Source organism: Triticum dicoccoides, chromosome 7B (genome assembly GCF_002162155.2).
Source record: "Triticum dicoccoides isolate Atlit2015 ecotype Zavitan chromosome 7B, WEW_v2.0, whole genome shotgun sequence".
Taxonomy (NCBI): Eukaryota; Viridiplantae; Streptophyta; class Magnoliopsida; order Poales; family Poaceae; genus Triticum; species Triticum dicoccoides.
In genome coordinates, this window is record NC_041393.1 from 291,337,440 (window position 1) to 291,349,050 (window position 11,611).

Genomic DNA, 11,611 nt, shown 5'->3' on the forward strand with positions numbered 1-11,611 from the left:
GCCCTACAACTAAGAGAAGCAATATGGACATCTGTATATCTCACCAAACCACTAAGCACGCACGTGCAACATAAATAGGAACCCGGATGGTACAGTTATACATCCACTCCCCCAACCAAGATAATCTGACTTCCCACATATTATAGTACTAACCAAGATTGCTTCCCACATATTTCCCACAAGATAATGTGATTTCCCACATATTTCATTTCAAATATTTGCTTCTACTGTGAACTTTCAATCATAAAGCTGATCCATTTATTACAACCAAGATAATCTGACTTCCCAAATATCTACAATACTAACAGAAGCAATCGTAGCAAGTGCTGAATCTCTCACTCTAAACAACCATGTTTCTAGTTATGTAAACCTGGGTCTGAAAATTTCATCCCCAATTCCATCAGAATTACAGTTGTTTCTATATGAAGTTACATCTCATTATGATTACAGCTTAAGTAACACTACTAAGATTCTACACTTACCAAGAAACAAAGTGTCGGCATACGACAATCTATGGGACCATGGCAGCCCCTTTCCCAGGTTCGATGAAGAGGGACGCAGCACAGAAAGAGCAGCACCAACCACACACAGCACACAAGGATTTTACCCAGGTTCGGGCTGCAGTGATGCGTAAAACCCTACTCCTACTTTGGTGGATTAAGTGTTATGAGCCCTGTATTACAGAGAGCACAACCTTGCCGGCAAGGTGCTCGGGGGTGCTGCTAGCTACTGCAAATGGACAGGGTCTCGACCTTTGTAACGGTTGCCATGGGCCTCCTTTTATAGCTCAAGGGGTCACCAACAATGGCAAAATGGTAATTACATGCTGACGATAGCTACAGTGCTATCATACGTAACACTGACGGTGTAGGACAAAGGCAATTAATGATCTGCTGGGTGTCTTGATATGCTGGATGCCGGGAAGGAGGTCCTGTTCCACCTGTTCCGTCGGCCCCAGCTACCTTTTATTACCATGACACGTGCAAGAACGGGCGTCGATAAAGGTAAAAGACAAGCGGTGGGTCGCCATGCAGCCCGACAGCTTCTACCTACCCGCCTGCGCGCCCGCCATCTGTCAACAGATTCCTGACAGGTAGGTGAGAGTGGAGCGGTGGCAGGGAGCTTGGCTTGCCGGCTCTGTCTTTGTCAGCAACATGGGATGCTTGTTCCCTGGAAGGCCTGCTTTGCCTTCCCGGTGATCCTGGTCATGACCTTGAGGTGATTCCAGTACTTCTCGACGACCTGCCTCGAGGCCTTCTTCACGGTATTTATTCACCATGTCTTGAGTGTCTTGTGGTGGACTCCTCCTCGGCCATGTCCTTCCCGGCACGGAGGCTGCAACTTGCCGGTGTGTGGTCATGGGGTGAACACCTGCTGTTCACTACACCGACAGGAGCCCCCCGGCCTGGGCCGGACACGCGTGCACAACGCTTGTCTCGGCTAGGCCCATCAACATGCACCGCCATACGCGTGCCGAAGGGTAACTCCCACCCACTACTTTTTACCGCGCATTGATGATGGCGCATCTTTGCATTGAATGCGGGATAGTGGGGGAAACAAAACGAGACAGTAGTGGAGTCGTGCGCCTAAAAAGGTGCGCCACGCCGCACGGCGAAGGGCCAGGCCCTGCGCCTTCCCCATATTGGATAACTGCAGGGGCGATGCTCGATTCACACTCTGTTCCATCCTTCCCAATTGTTGGCGTCGTCGTCTTCCTCGCGCCGCCGCGCCTCTCCGCGTCGTTTCGCCCTCACTTTCCACCAAAGCTCTCGCCAATTGCCATGGCTCCAAAGACAAGAGTCAGCAAAGAGGCAGAGAAATCAGGGAAAGAGGCAGAGGGGTCGAAGAAGGCCGCCGTGCTGGCACAAATGCGGAGGGAGAATGCCTGCTTCCCTCCGGCGCTGGAGGTCGCCGAGCTCACGCACAGGTACTCTTACCTGTGGTCAGTGAAGACGAAAGATCACGACGCCGTTGAAGTGCTGCCCGCAAGAAGCCCTGCCGGTGCAAATAAGTTTGCGTTCTTCGCCCCGTTCTTCTACTGTGGACTGGTCCCCCCTTTCTCGGAGTTCTTTGATGAGCTGATGAGGACATTTGGGTTCTGGCTTCGGGATTTCAATCCGAATGCCGTCACCTGTACGTCAGTTTTTGCCCATCTCTGCGAGAATTTCATGGGGGTGGTACCAAATGTTCCCTGTTCCGTCACTTCTCGCCGCAAATAGAGGCGACGCCATCTCCGGCAGCATGACATGGATTTTGAGGTCCGCACGGAAGGACGAGTATCTCAAGGGGACCTGGCACAAAAAATGGCCAGAAAGGAGAGCAGATTGGTGTTGGATCAAGATGAAGGACTTCTCGAACTATTGCATCACCGCCACTAAAAAGCTCAAAAGGGACCCTCGCTGGTAAGACATGGACCCTCGAGATGACGATTTTGGTCTTGTTCTGGGCCGGATAGAGGATCTCCATGCTGCCGGCTTGACTCTTGGGATGGTAGGCACCGATTTCCTCTTGCGCCGGATAGCTCCACTGCAGAGGAGGAGCCGGCTAGCCTAGGAATGCAAGAATGCCAGCGACACGATGCGGCTTCGTCCCGATCTGGCCAACAACTTGATGGTGCTGGAGCACGACTACGTCATCCGCAAGATCTTCAACAAGGGCTGCACCCACAAGTTGTCGAATGCTTCCCTTGTGTAATACCAGGGACTCCATCTTGGCAATGACGCCGGAATGCGATGCCCAAGGTATTGTCTCCAACTGGGTGAGGCATGAGAGTGCCATCGAAGAAAAGTGGCATGATGAGCTTGTGGAGATCCCTGAGACGGAAGAGAAAGATCTGGTCCATCCCACCAAAGAGCATGAGCTAGAGTGGATTGCCAGCAGGGTGGAAGCCGCATAAGGCGTCGAGTCTTCTCAGGTGGCAGGCGGTGACTCCGAAGAAGAAGAGGCAGGGGAACAAGAGGCAGAGGAGCCCCGTGCTCCTCGGCTCCCAGTAAGGCTGTCGCGGCGCTCAAAACTTCACGGGAGCTTGTTCAGGAGAAGCAGCGGTGCACCGAACTGGCTGAAGATGAACTTGTCGGCACAAAGGCTGGAGCAGGGGCTTCCCGGCAACAGCCTCCACCGGCAACAAAGAGAACAGAGGCCTCCCGGCCACATGTTCCGCCGGCAGCGAAGCTTGTCCGGGTGCCTTCTCCTCCGGCAAAAACTTCAGGTTCTGGCTCAAGCGCACTGAGACATCTCCGCCCTTAACGAGGAAGAAGAGTAAGCCACCATCCCTTCTACTCTTTAATTTTTCTTGACGGCCGCGTCACTGATCTGGCGGCTTGCTCTGTCTTGGCCTTGCAAGGACGAGGCATCCTGATCCACAGGTCCAGAAAGAGAGCAAGGATCACCGAAGTGAGCGAGCCGGCAACAGGCACTGGACAGAGCTCGACTCCTCCAGGGGCTGTTGAAAACAACCCGTGTGGAGAGGAGACTGGTTAGACCCTGCCGACAAGCACCACCGAAGGCGTCCCAAAGACCGACACCGGCAAGGAGGCGAAGAGCAACCGCCAAGAAGCAGAGGCACGGGAAGCGGATTCCCAGGGCGTGCCTTCAACAACCGTTCCTTCGGGAGACAGCTCGCCGGAAGGACCATTAACGAAGAGGTTCTTGGGAGTCCTTCCCGGGAGAAAGCTTCTGAAGATACAGTCCGCGTCGAGGACGTGCCGGCAACGAACCTTGCCGGAGACCAAGCGACGGCGACTGAAGTTGCCGGAGGGGGAGCGCCACCCCCTCGACTGACCCGTACATGTAAGCATCTCCTTAGGCAAGTGCCTCTCCGTTCTTGCCAGCATTGTTTTTCTTTGTCGTAACTTATTGATTTGGTGTTGAATTTTCTTCTTCTGTCTTTTCCTTCGCAGAGCCGACCCCTCCGGAAGAGAGGGCAACCCCTGATGCCGCGGAGGAGGCCGCGAAGGTTGCTGTGGATGCAGCCAGGGAGGCTACGGAGGCTGCCGGCAGTACCTCCGCTCCAGAAACGGCAAGCATTGACGCGGATGTGGAGATAGGAGCTGCTAACGACCTCCTGCCGCACCTGAAGCCCCTCCAGCAGGCAGGTTTCTAAGGCTTTCCAGTCCGCGAAGGGGAGCAGATGCTCCCGGCACGTCTGGTGCCAGGGAGCACGCACTTGAGGGTGTGGACGATGAGCTTATTCATCCCTCCAACCATGACCACCGAGGAGGAGCGCATGCTGATGACGACGTCGCCGACCTTCTCTTCTTGAAGTCCATGAAGAATGGTTTCAAGGAGACGTAGCAACGCTACAGTAGGCGTTGGGAAAAACTTCGACGTCGTGCCAACTATGTTGAGATGGCAGAGCAAGAGCTCCTCTAGAGGGCTGATGAGGCGCAAGTCTGGTATGCCGAGAAGCTTCAAGACATCAAGAGCCGTGAGGCCCAACTTGCTAGCGCCAAGGAATCCTTCGTCCTGGAAAAGGCAGCGGCTGAGATGGCCCAGGCCGAGGCCGCCAAGAAAGCTGCAATAGCTGACAGCGAGCTGACCCAGAAAGGTTAACCCCGACGCTCATGAAGAGGAACTTGCCACCAAGGAGGAGAAGTTGGCTGCCATTGTTCGCATCAAAGACGAAGAGATCCAAGCCTTGCTGTCCAAACAAACCGAAGAGCTCGAACAGAAGCATGAGGAAGCCCACCAAGACCAGGTTGTGGAACATGCTGGGAAGATCAAAGAGGCCCTTGGCGCTGCTCGTATTGCCGGCATCGCGAAGGCCAACTTCGAGTCTCAAGTGAAGCAGCTCGAGGGGGAGTTTGTCGCCAAGGACAAAGACATTGTTGCTCTCAAGGATTTAGCACAGAAGGCCACTGATGCGTTGGCAGAGCTCTGCGCCTCTCTTGCTTCAAACGACAGTGAACTCCAAACTCTCGCCGGCGCCAAATCTGACCTGCAAGGCAAGCTTTCCTATATGCAAAGTATCCTTGAGCGCGTCAACACCAAGACCCAAACTTTGACGGCTAGCTTGGATGAGGCAAGACGTCTTCAGAATGCGGCAGGGCAGAAGTTGGCCCGGGAAGAGAAATCCATTGCTGATTGGACCGCAAGTCCTGTCGGCATCGCCCAACGCGTCAGCACACAGACGACGAGAATGGGGTTGCAGGCCTTGGATCTTAGCATGGACACCAGCCAACCCAACACAACTTTACATCTTTTCCTTGAAGGGTTTCTCACCGAACTGGACGCCTACATAGCAATAGAGAGAAGTCTTTTGCCACTGAAGCAAAGACCCTTGTGTGCAATGTGATCTTGAGGATGTTCAGCAAAGTCCTGTATTATAGCCCTGATGCTGAGTTGCGGCATGTCTTCAAGGTCCCTCAGAGCGTCGAACTAGAGGTAGCCCCGCAAGCTGCAACTCCGATTGCCAACAAGGTCGCTGACAAGTGCGGCCGGATAGAAGGCATCCACGGGAACTAAAGCCTTTTTCTGCATGCCTGCTCCTGTCATGGCACATGTAAAGAAACAGTTTTTCTTTAATTAGGCCAGTCTCGTCGTATGCATGACATGTCTCTCTTTTTCTTTAAATGAACGCCTGCTTCCTTTCTTGAGTAATATTGCCCTTGTATGTTTCTTATACCCTACGCTTGCCGGAAAGCCTCCCGATGCACATGCTCTAGCCGGCAGCGCTTGAGGAAACGCGTCCTTAGCAGCTTGCCGGGAACGCCGCCAACCGGGAAGATTAACCTTCCAAAGACTTGTGCAGCTAGCTGCCTATGCTGCTGAGCGGACTCAAAATAGCAAGGAGCGCCATCAATCCCGATAAGGCTCCTTCGTGTGCAGGTTTATGTACAAGAACGAAATTTGTTCAAGGAAGAAAGCAAAAACATCAAGAAAACTTAATTGTTTCAAAGTTTTACAACTTAGCTTTCTTTGTTGTTCATCCTGCATAGTGGGCGGCCAATGGTTTCATGAACATCATTGGTGTACCCACACCTCTGCTCCCCCCGGGAAACTTGCACACGAAGGGGCTCTTCTGTCTTTAAGAAAGAAAGAAGACGAGGCCGGCTAGGATGTTGACCGGATGTTAGCCATAGCCTTGCAAGGATTTATATTCACAATACAACATTACGCATAACATACATAAGAGAAATGTGCATACACAAGGGTTGTGAAACACTTACTTTTTACTATGCACGGGATCTGTGCCCGGCTTTGTAACAAAGGATTACATGCCACAGAGGCCAACTTGTACAAAAGTGGTTGTAGGGAAGCCGCGCCTCTTCGGACGTGCTACATTCTGCGACGCGCTTCCCGGAGGTCTTGCCAGCATCAGTCGCGCACTGCTCCTTGCTTTGCTTCCCGGAAACTTTGTCGACAAGAGCTAGCGATTTGCCCGCAAATGCTGCAACTGCTTCCCAGTATAGCTTACCAACACAGATCACTGCATCCTTATCAGAGTGGATCATGATCACCTCCATGGGCCCTGTCATCTTCAATGTGTTGTAAGCATAATGAGATGTTGCCATGAACTTGGCCAAGGCAGGACGACCCAGAATGCCTTGTAGGGCACTGGCAGCTTGACAACGTCAAAGACGATCTTCTCGGTTCTGTAGTAGATTGGATCACCAAATGTGACCGGCAAAGTGATCTGCCCCTTCAGCTTGGTCCTTCCCGGGTTCACTCCTTGAAATGTTCCCGTTTCTTGGAGGTCCTCATCGGAGATTTGCATCTTCTTAATCACCGAAGGGGAGATCAAGTTGAGACCGGCACCGCCATCTACCAGCATCTTTGTTACCTTGATGTTGCGGATTGTTGGTGATACCAACAATGGCAAGCTACCAACACAGTAGTACGATCTGGGTGGTATTCGACATCAAAGATGATGGACGTGTGCAACCACTTTAGAGGCTTCTGGGCATCTATCCGGATTTGCTGCATTTATCTCCCGAGCCCATTGCTTGAGCAACCGGTGAGAGGAGTGCAAAGATGCCCCGCCAATGCAGGCACAGTCAACATGTCTGGAACATTTGATCAAAGTCATCCCCATCTTCATCTTCATCTTCATCATCTTTCTTGTCCGGCCATGAACGGGCCTCTCCTTCTGCTTACCGGCCTTCCCGCGGCAGCCTCCACGGACGCCCTGGTTTTTCTTTCCGGCACCAGCAGCACCATCTTAAGCCTTCTTCTCCTTGTCGCGCTTTTCGTATTCCTGCTTTTGCTTCTCAGCAAGGAATTCTACTTGGCGACAATTGTTGAGGTCATGGCCAACTGTGCGGTGGATCTTGCAGTAAGGACCGTCAGGTTTTTTCTCCGGTAGCAACTTGACCAGACGTGCAGACGGCAATTTGCTTGCCGGTATCACTTGTGTTGGACTTCTTGCCGACAGCGCCTTCAACTGCCAGCACAGCGTTGCGCTTGTGTTTTCGGGGGCGCTTCCTGCTGGTTTTCTTGGAGTGGAAACCTCGTTGTCATTAGAGTCGACGATGACGGCATCCTCTCGCGCATCTTGTCGGATGTTCAAATGTACAAATCGGCAACGGTTTTCACTTGTCGGATGTTCATCTTCTCGCGCATCTTGCGGTTGCGCAGGTTGCTGTGGAAGGCAGCGAAGAGCATACACCATGCGATATCTCATTGTATATCCCTTGTGACATCAGACATCACCAAAGCAAAAAAGATAAGGGCTCAAAGCTGACTCTTGGTGCACTCCTATTCTAATCAGAAAGTCATTAGTGTTAGACATCACTTGTTCGAAAACTTGTTGCAACATTATCGTACATGTCCTTGAATGAGGGTAATGTACTTTGTTGGGACTTTGTGTTTCTCCAAGGCCCACCACATGACATTCCACGGTATCTTATCGTAGGCCTTCTCAGTCAATGAACACCATATGCAGGTCCCTTTTTTGCTCCTTGTATCTCTCCATAAGTTGTGTACCAAGAAAATGGCTTCCATAGTCGACCTCCGAGGCACGAAGCCAAACTAATTTTTGACCACACTTGTCATTCTTCCTAAGTGGTGCTCAATGACTCTCCCATAGCTTCATTGTATAGCTCATCGGCTTAATTCCACGGTAATAGTACAACTTTGAACATCCCCCTTGTTCTTGAAGATTGGTACTAATATAATCCGCCTCCATTCTTCTAGCATTTTGTTTGCCCGAAAAATGAGGTTGGAAAACTTAGTTAGCCATACTACGATATGTCTCCGAGGCCTCTCCACAACTCAATGGGGATACAATCAAGGCCCATTGTCTTGCCTCCTTTCATCTTTCTAAAGCCTCCCTAACCTTAGACTCCTAGATTTGTCGCGTAAAACGCCAGCTGGTATCATCAAAGGAGTCGTCCAGCTCAATGGAGTATATAGGATGATATGCAGCTAATAACTTGGTCGAATTTGGATTGTTCATGATCTCAGAGGTGATGCATATGCAATGCACTTTCTTGTGATCAGATACTCCATGCGGATCGGTTTAAAGGCTAGAGAAAAAATTGGGGATAGACAAGTATAAAGGGTCAGCGATCCCTCTGTGCACCTTGTCCGCCGTTAATTCCTCGTATGCGTTGTGATGTGGTTGTTCCTTGGGAGTCCAATTGGGCGCCATTAATATCAGCTCATAACCATCCAAATTAGCAAACATGTGCACAAAACAAAGCTTGCATGTCCCTTTACCTTTCCCAGCCAACGCATGCTCGAGTACAAGTGATAAGATCTGGGGCGGACCTACGTACACCCAACCGGTGTCCTGTGACACCAGGTAATTTTTGTGATTACGTGTATATAAGTAGCGCAAGTAGTCGTTTGACACCGGTAAAAAGTATCGACGGACACCGGCTAAACCACGAACGAGACGGAGCGCAGACGCAAGCCCATCTGATCTGACAGCCCACGTGATCAATTTGATTGATTGAATGCCCCTAAAAAAATCTGATTGAACGACGTGTCGTGGGCCTGTTGCCTACTGGTTTCTCCCCTCCTCTGCCTGATTCCTCCAAGGCCATAGCATCGCCTTCTTCCTGTTTGGCAACCCGCCACACACCTCACGGCATGCCGGCGCTGCTAGATCGCTGGAGAAACATTAAGGCAAAGGCAACTCGCTCCTCCCTTCATGCATCTATTCCATCTAATTATTGCCGTCCAATTGGATAATTGTGAGTTTCTAATTTTTGGAGTAATTCACATCTATTTAAGAATCGTATTTCTATGATCTCAATTTTTATAGCGGTTCACATCTATTTGCAAATTGGATTACTGTGATTTTTTAGTTTTGGAGTGATTTTCTGTTTTCATAGTCTGGAGTCTTTTATGCTCTACTACTATTATTATTCTACAGTATATAATCAACTAGTATCTCAAATGAACGATTTATTTTACCCACTTGGTAAGCATTTCATTGTTGAACATTTTTAACTATTGAGTTTTACTTTTTATGCATGGCAATATAACATTACTTGATATCCATGCATATGTGATAGTACTAAACTGGGACACCGGGACATTTTTGTCCTAGGTCCGCCCCTGGATAAGATTGGGCATGCACCATTACTCCGGATCGATGGAGTTAATTAAAGAAAGAGAGGAGAGCAGGCCTGGTATGCGCACGTGGGCAAGCAGAAAGCGCAGGGAGGCGATGGATTAGTTAGAGAGAGGGGCCAACAGGCACGGGCGCTAGCGCACGTGCTAGAGGAAACATCCTGAGGAAGAGAAGCCAAAGGTTAGCACATTAAATGAACGTGGAGACGAGAGATTTTAACCTGGCCATGATGCTGCCTTGGTTACCCCTATTTTTTGGATGGCCCTGTAAACCGGTGCAGAGGCGGTACTATTTAATGTCAGTTGAGCTGCTATGCTAGTATGGGCTGATCATTGTACCCAAAGTCACCAAAATTATAAAGGTGAAGTACAGGTATTGCAATTGTCTCAATTACATGTCTAACATATAGTTTAATCCAATTAATTATGCTCTGAAGTTCTACATATCAATCGGTACATGAACAGTACAAGTTCATCTCGACCTAATCCATGAGCATCAACCCTCATATATTACCATACTTTCATCTAGCACGTTGGTTTGCAGCTAAATCAGCATGTAAAACTACCACATAAAAAACATGTGGACATGCATATTGATGTCTCCACAATACCCAAAGTGGCCATTTCAGTAGAATAATCTGTCCTTGTGCCACTGTCTGGTTATCTCGTAGTTCATGTGCATGCGGATGCAACCTTCCATTCCATCCATTGGTGAATGTGTCATAAGTGGATGTGAATCGGATACCCTAAGAGTTGGAATTCTAAACACCTTTATGGTCCATCAGGGAGGTCAATATTGTTTGCCTCTGCGCTGCAGTCAACGGGGAAATGAAAAGAGCATAACACGCGTGACTGACCAAGAGCGGTACCTGCAAAGCATCCTCCCGGGCATAACTGAGGTTCTGATAGTTCTTGTAGCCCTTCATCTTCATCTCCCGGTACTGATCCCTCGGGAACAGCATCTTTTCCCACGGAATCCCCTGCACGTCCTTCCCGTTCACTACGTCCTCCACGGACACGTCCGGCATCAAGTTATCCTGCAAAACAAAAGAGAAAAGTTACAGGTTTGTAACGCAGATGGATCGAAAGGGCAACGGGGAACAACCAAATATCGAAAGGGTCAGCCGGAGGCGGGCGTACCTGGTCATAGTTGACGAGGTTGGCGAGGAGCTCATTCTGGTTGACCTCGCCGAAGGGATTGTTGTCCCCCTGGTCCTCTATGAGCTCCTGGATGCTCTGGAGGATGAACTCTAGGTTATCCTCCAGCTCGAATTCGTCCATCTTATTCCACGCTCCAATCCAGCCAAAAAGAATCACACTGCACGACAGGAAAAAATATCAACAATCAAATTGCCCCAAAGAATCCAACTCAGAGTCGGGCCACAAACTCGGGGCAGGGGGGCAGACGACCCAAGAATCACCCGAATCAATACCAATCTCTCCAATAAGTCGCCTCGATTAGTCGGATTTAGAGGTGGCGGAGCAGAAAAGCGTGGGGGGTTGGGGAATTTGTTTACCCTTTGTGGGGTGCGAATGCGAACTAAAAAAGGGGACGCTCGAATGGAAGGCGGCGAGACGACGCAGGCGGAGCTGGACAGCAGAACGGGAGCAAGCCCGAACGACCGTAGCGCGTGACGTGGTAATTGCCCATTGCGATACCACTAAACTAGAAGCAAAGGCGCGCTTGGCTGCGCCTATTTTTTATTTCCGTAAAACATTTTATTTGGCTATTCCATTTGTTCTTATTCCAGTATTTCCCGTGTTTATTTGTCATGTAGCTTTTTTTTCGAAAGAATTTGTCATGTAGCTAACATTCTAGTTTCTTCAAAGAAGAAGACTAACATAGTAGCGAGTGATAATTACACGAAACCTTAGTTTTATAACACTTCAGAAAGAACATTAATTTTGTGGCACTGAGAAAGAGAATGTAATGTGCATATAACACAAAGACACTTCTTTAAAATATTGTAGTCATAACCATAGAACAAGAACCTAAGAAAAATTAAGGCATTTGTTTCAGACTATTGGAAAATATCGGGCGATCGCAATATTCTCCATTTACTTTGAACCCCTAACTGGAAGCAAATGTCTT

General features: G+C 49.7%; 1 protein-coding gene across 6 annotated transcripts in view; it reads right to left on the minus strand.

Moving 5' to 3' along the window:
• Nucleotides 1–11,150, minus strand: part of LOC119335687 (uncharacterized WD repeat-containing protein C2A9.03-like) — a 17,767-nt gene extending 6,617 nt beyond the window's left edge. Inside the window, exons 1-3 of one of the 6 annotated variants that reach the window (XM_037607785.1) lie at nt 11,037–11,150; nt 10,660–10,837; nt 10,389–10,556 (exon numbers count right to left, since the gene is read on the minus strand). In XM_037607785.1, the coding sequence (XP_037463682.1) occupies nt 10,389–10,556; nt 10,660–10,800 (309 nt within the window). In that variant the 5' untranslated portion in view covers nt 10,801–10,837; nt 11,037–11,150. Of the gene's footprint in view, nt 1–10,388; nt 10,557–10,659; nt 10,838–10,907 lie in introns of all 6 variants that reach the window. The other 5 variants (XM_037607783.1, XM_037607784.1, XM_037607780.1 and 2 more) reach the window with 5 other exon arrangements.
• Between the last annotated feature and the right edge of the window lie 461 nt (nt 11,151–11,611).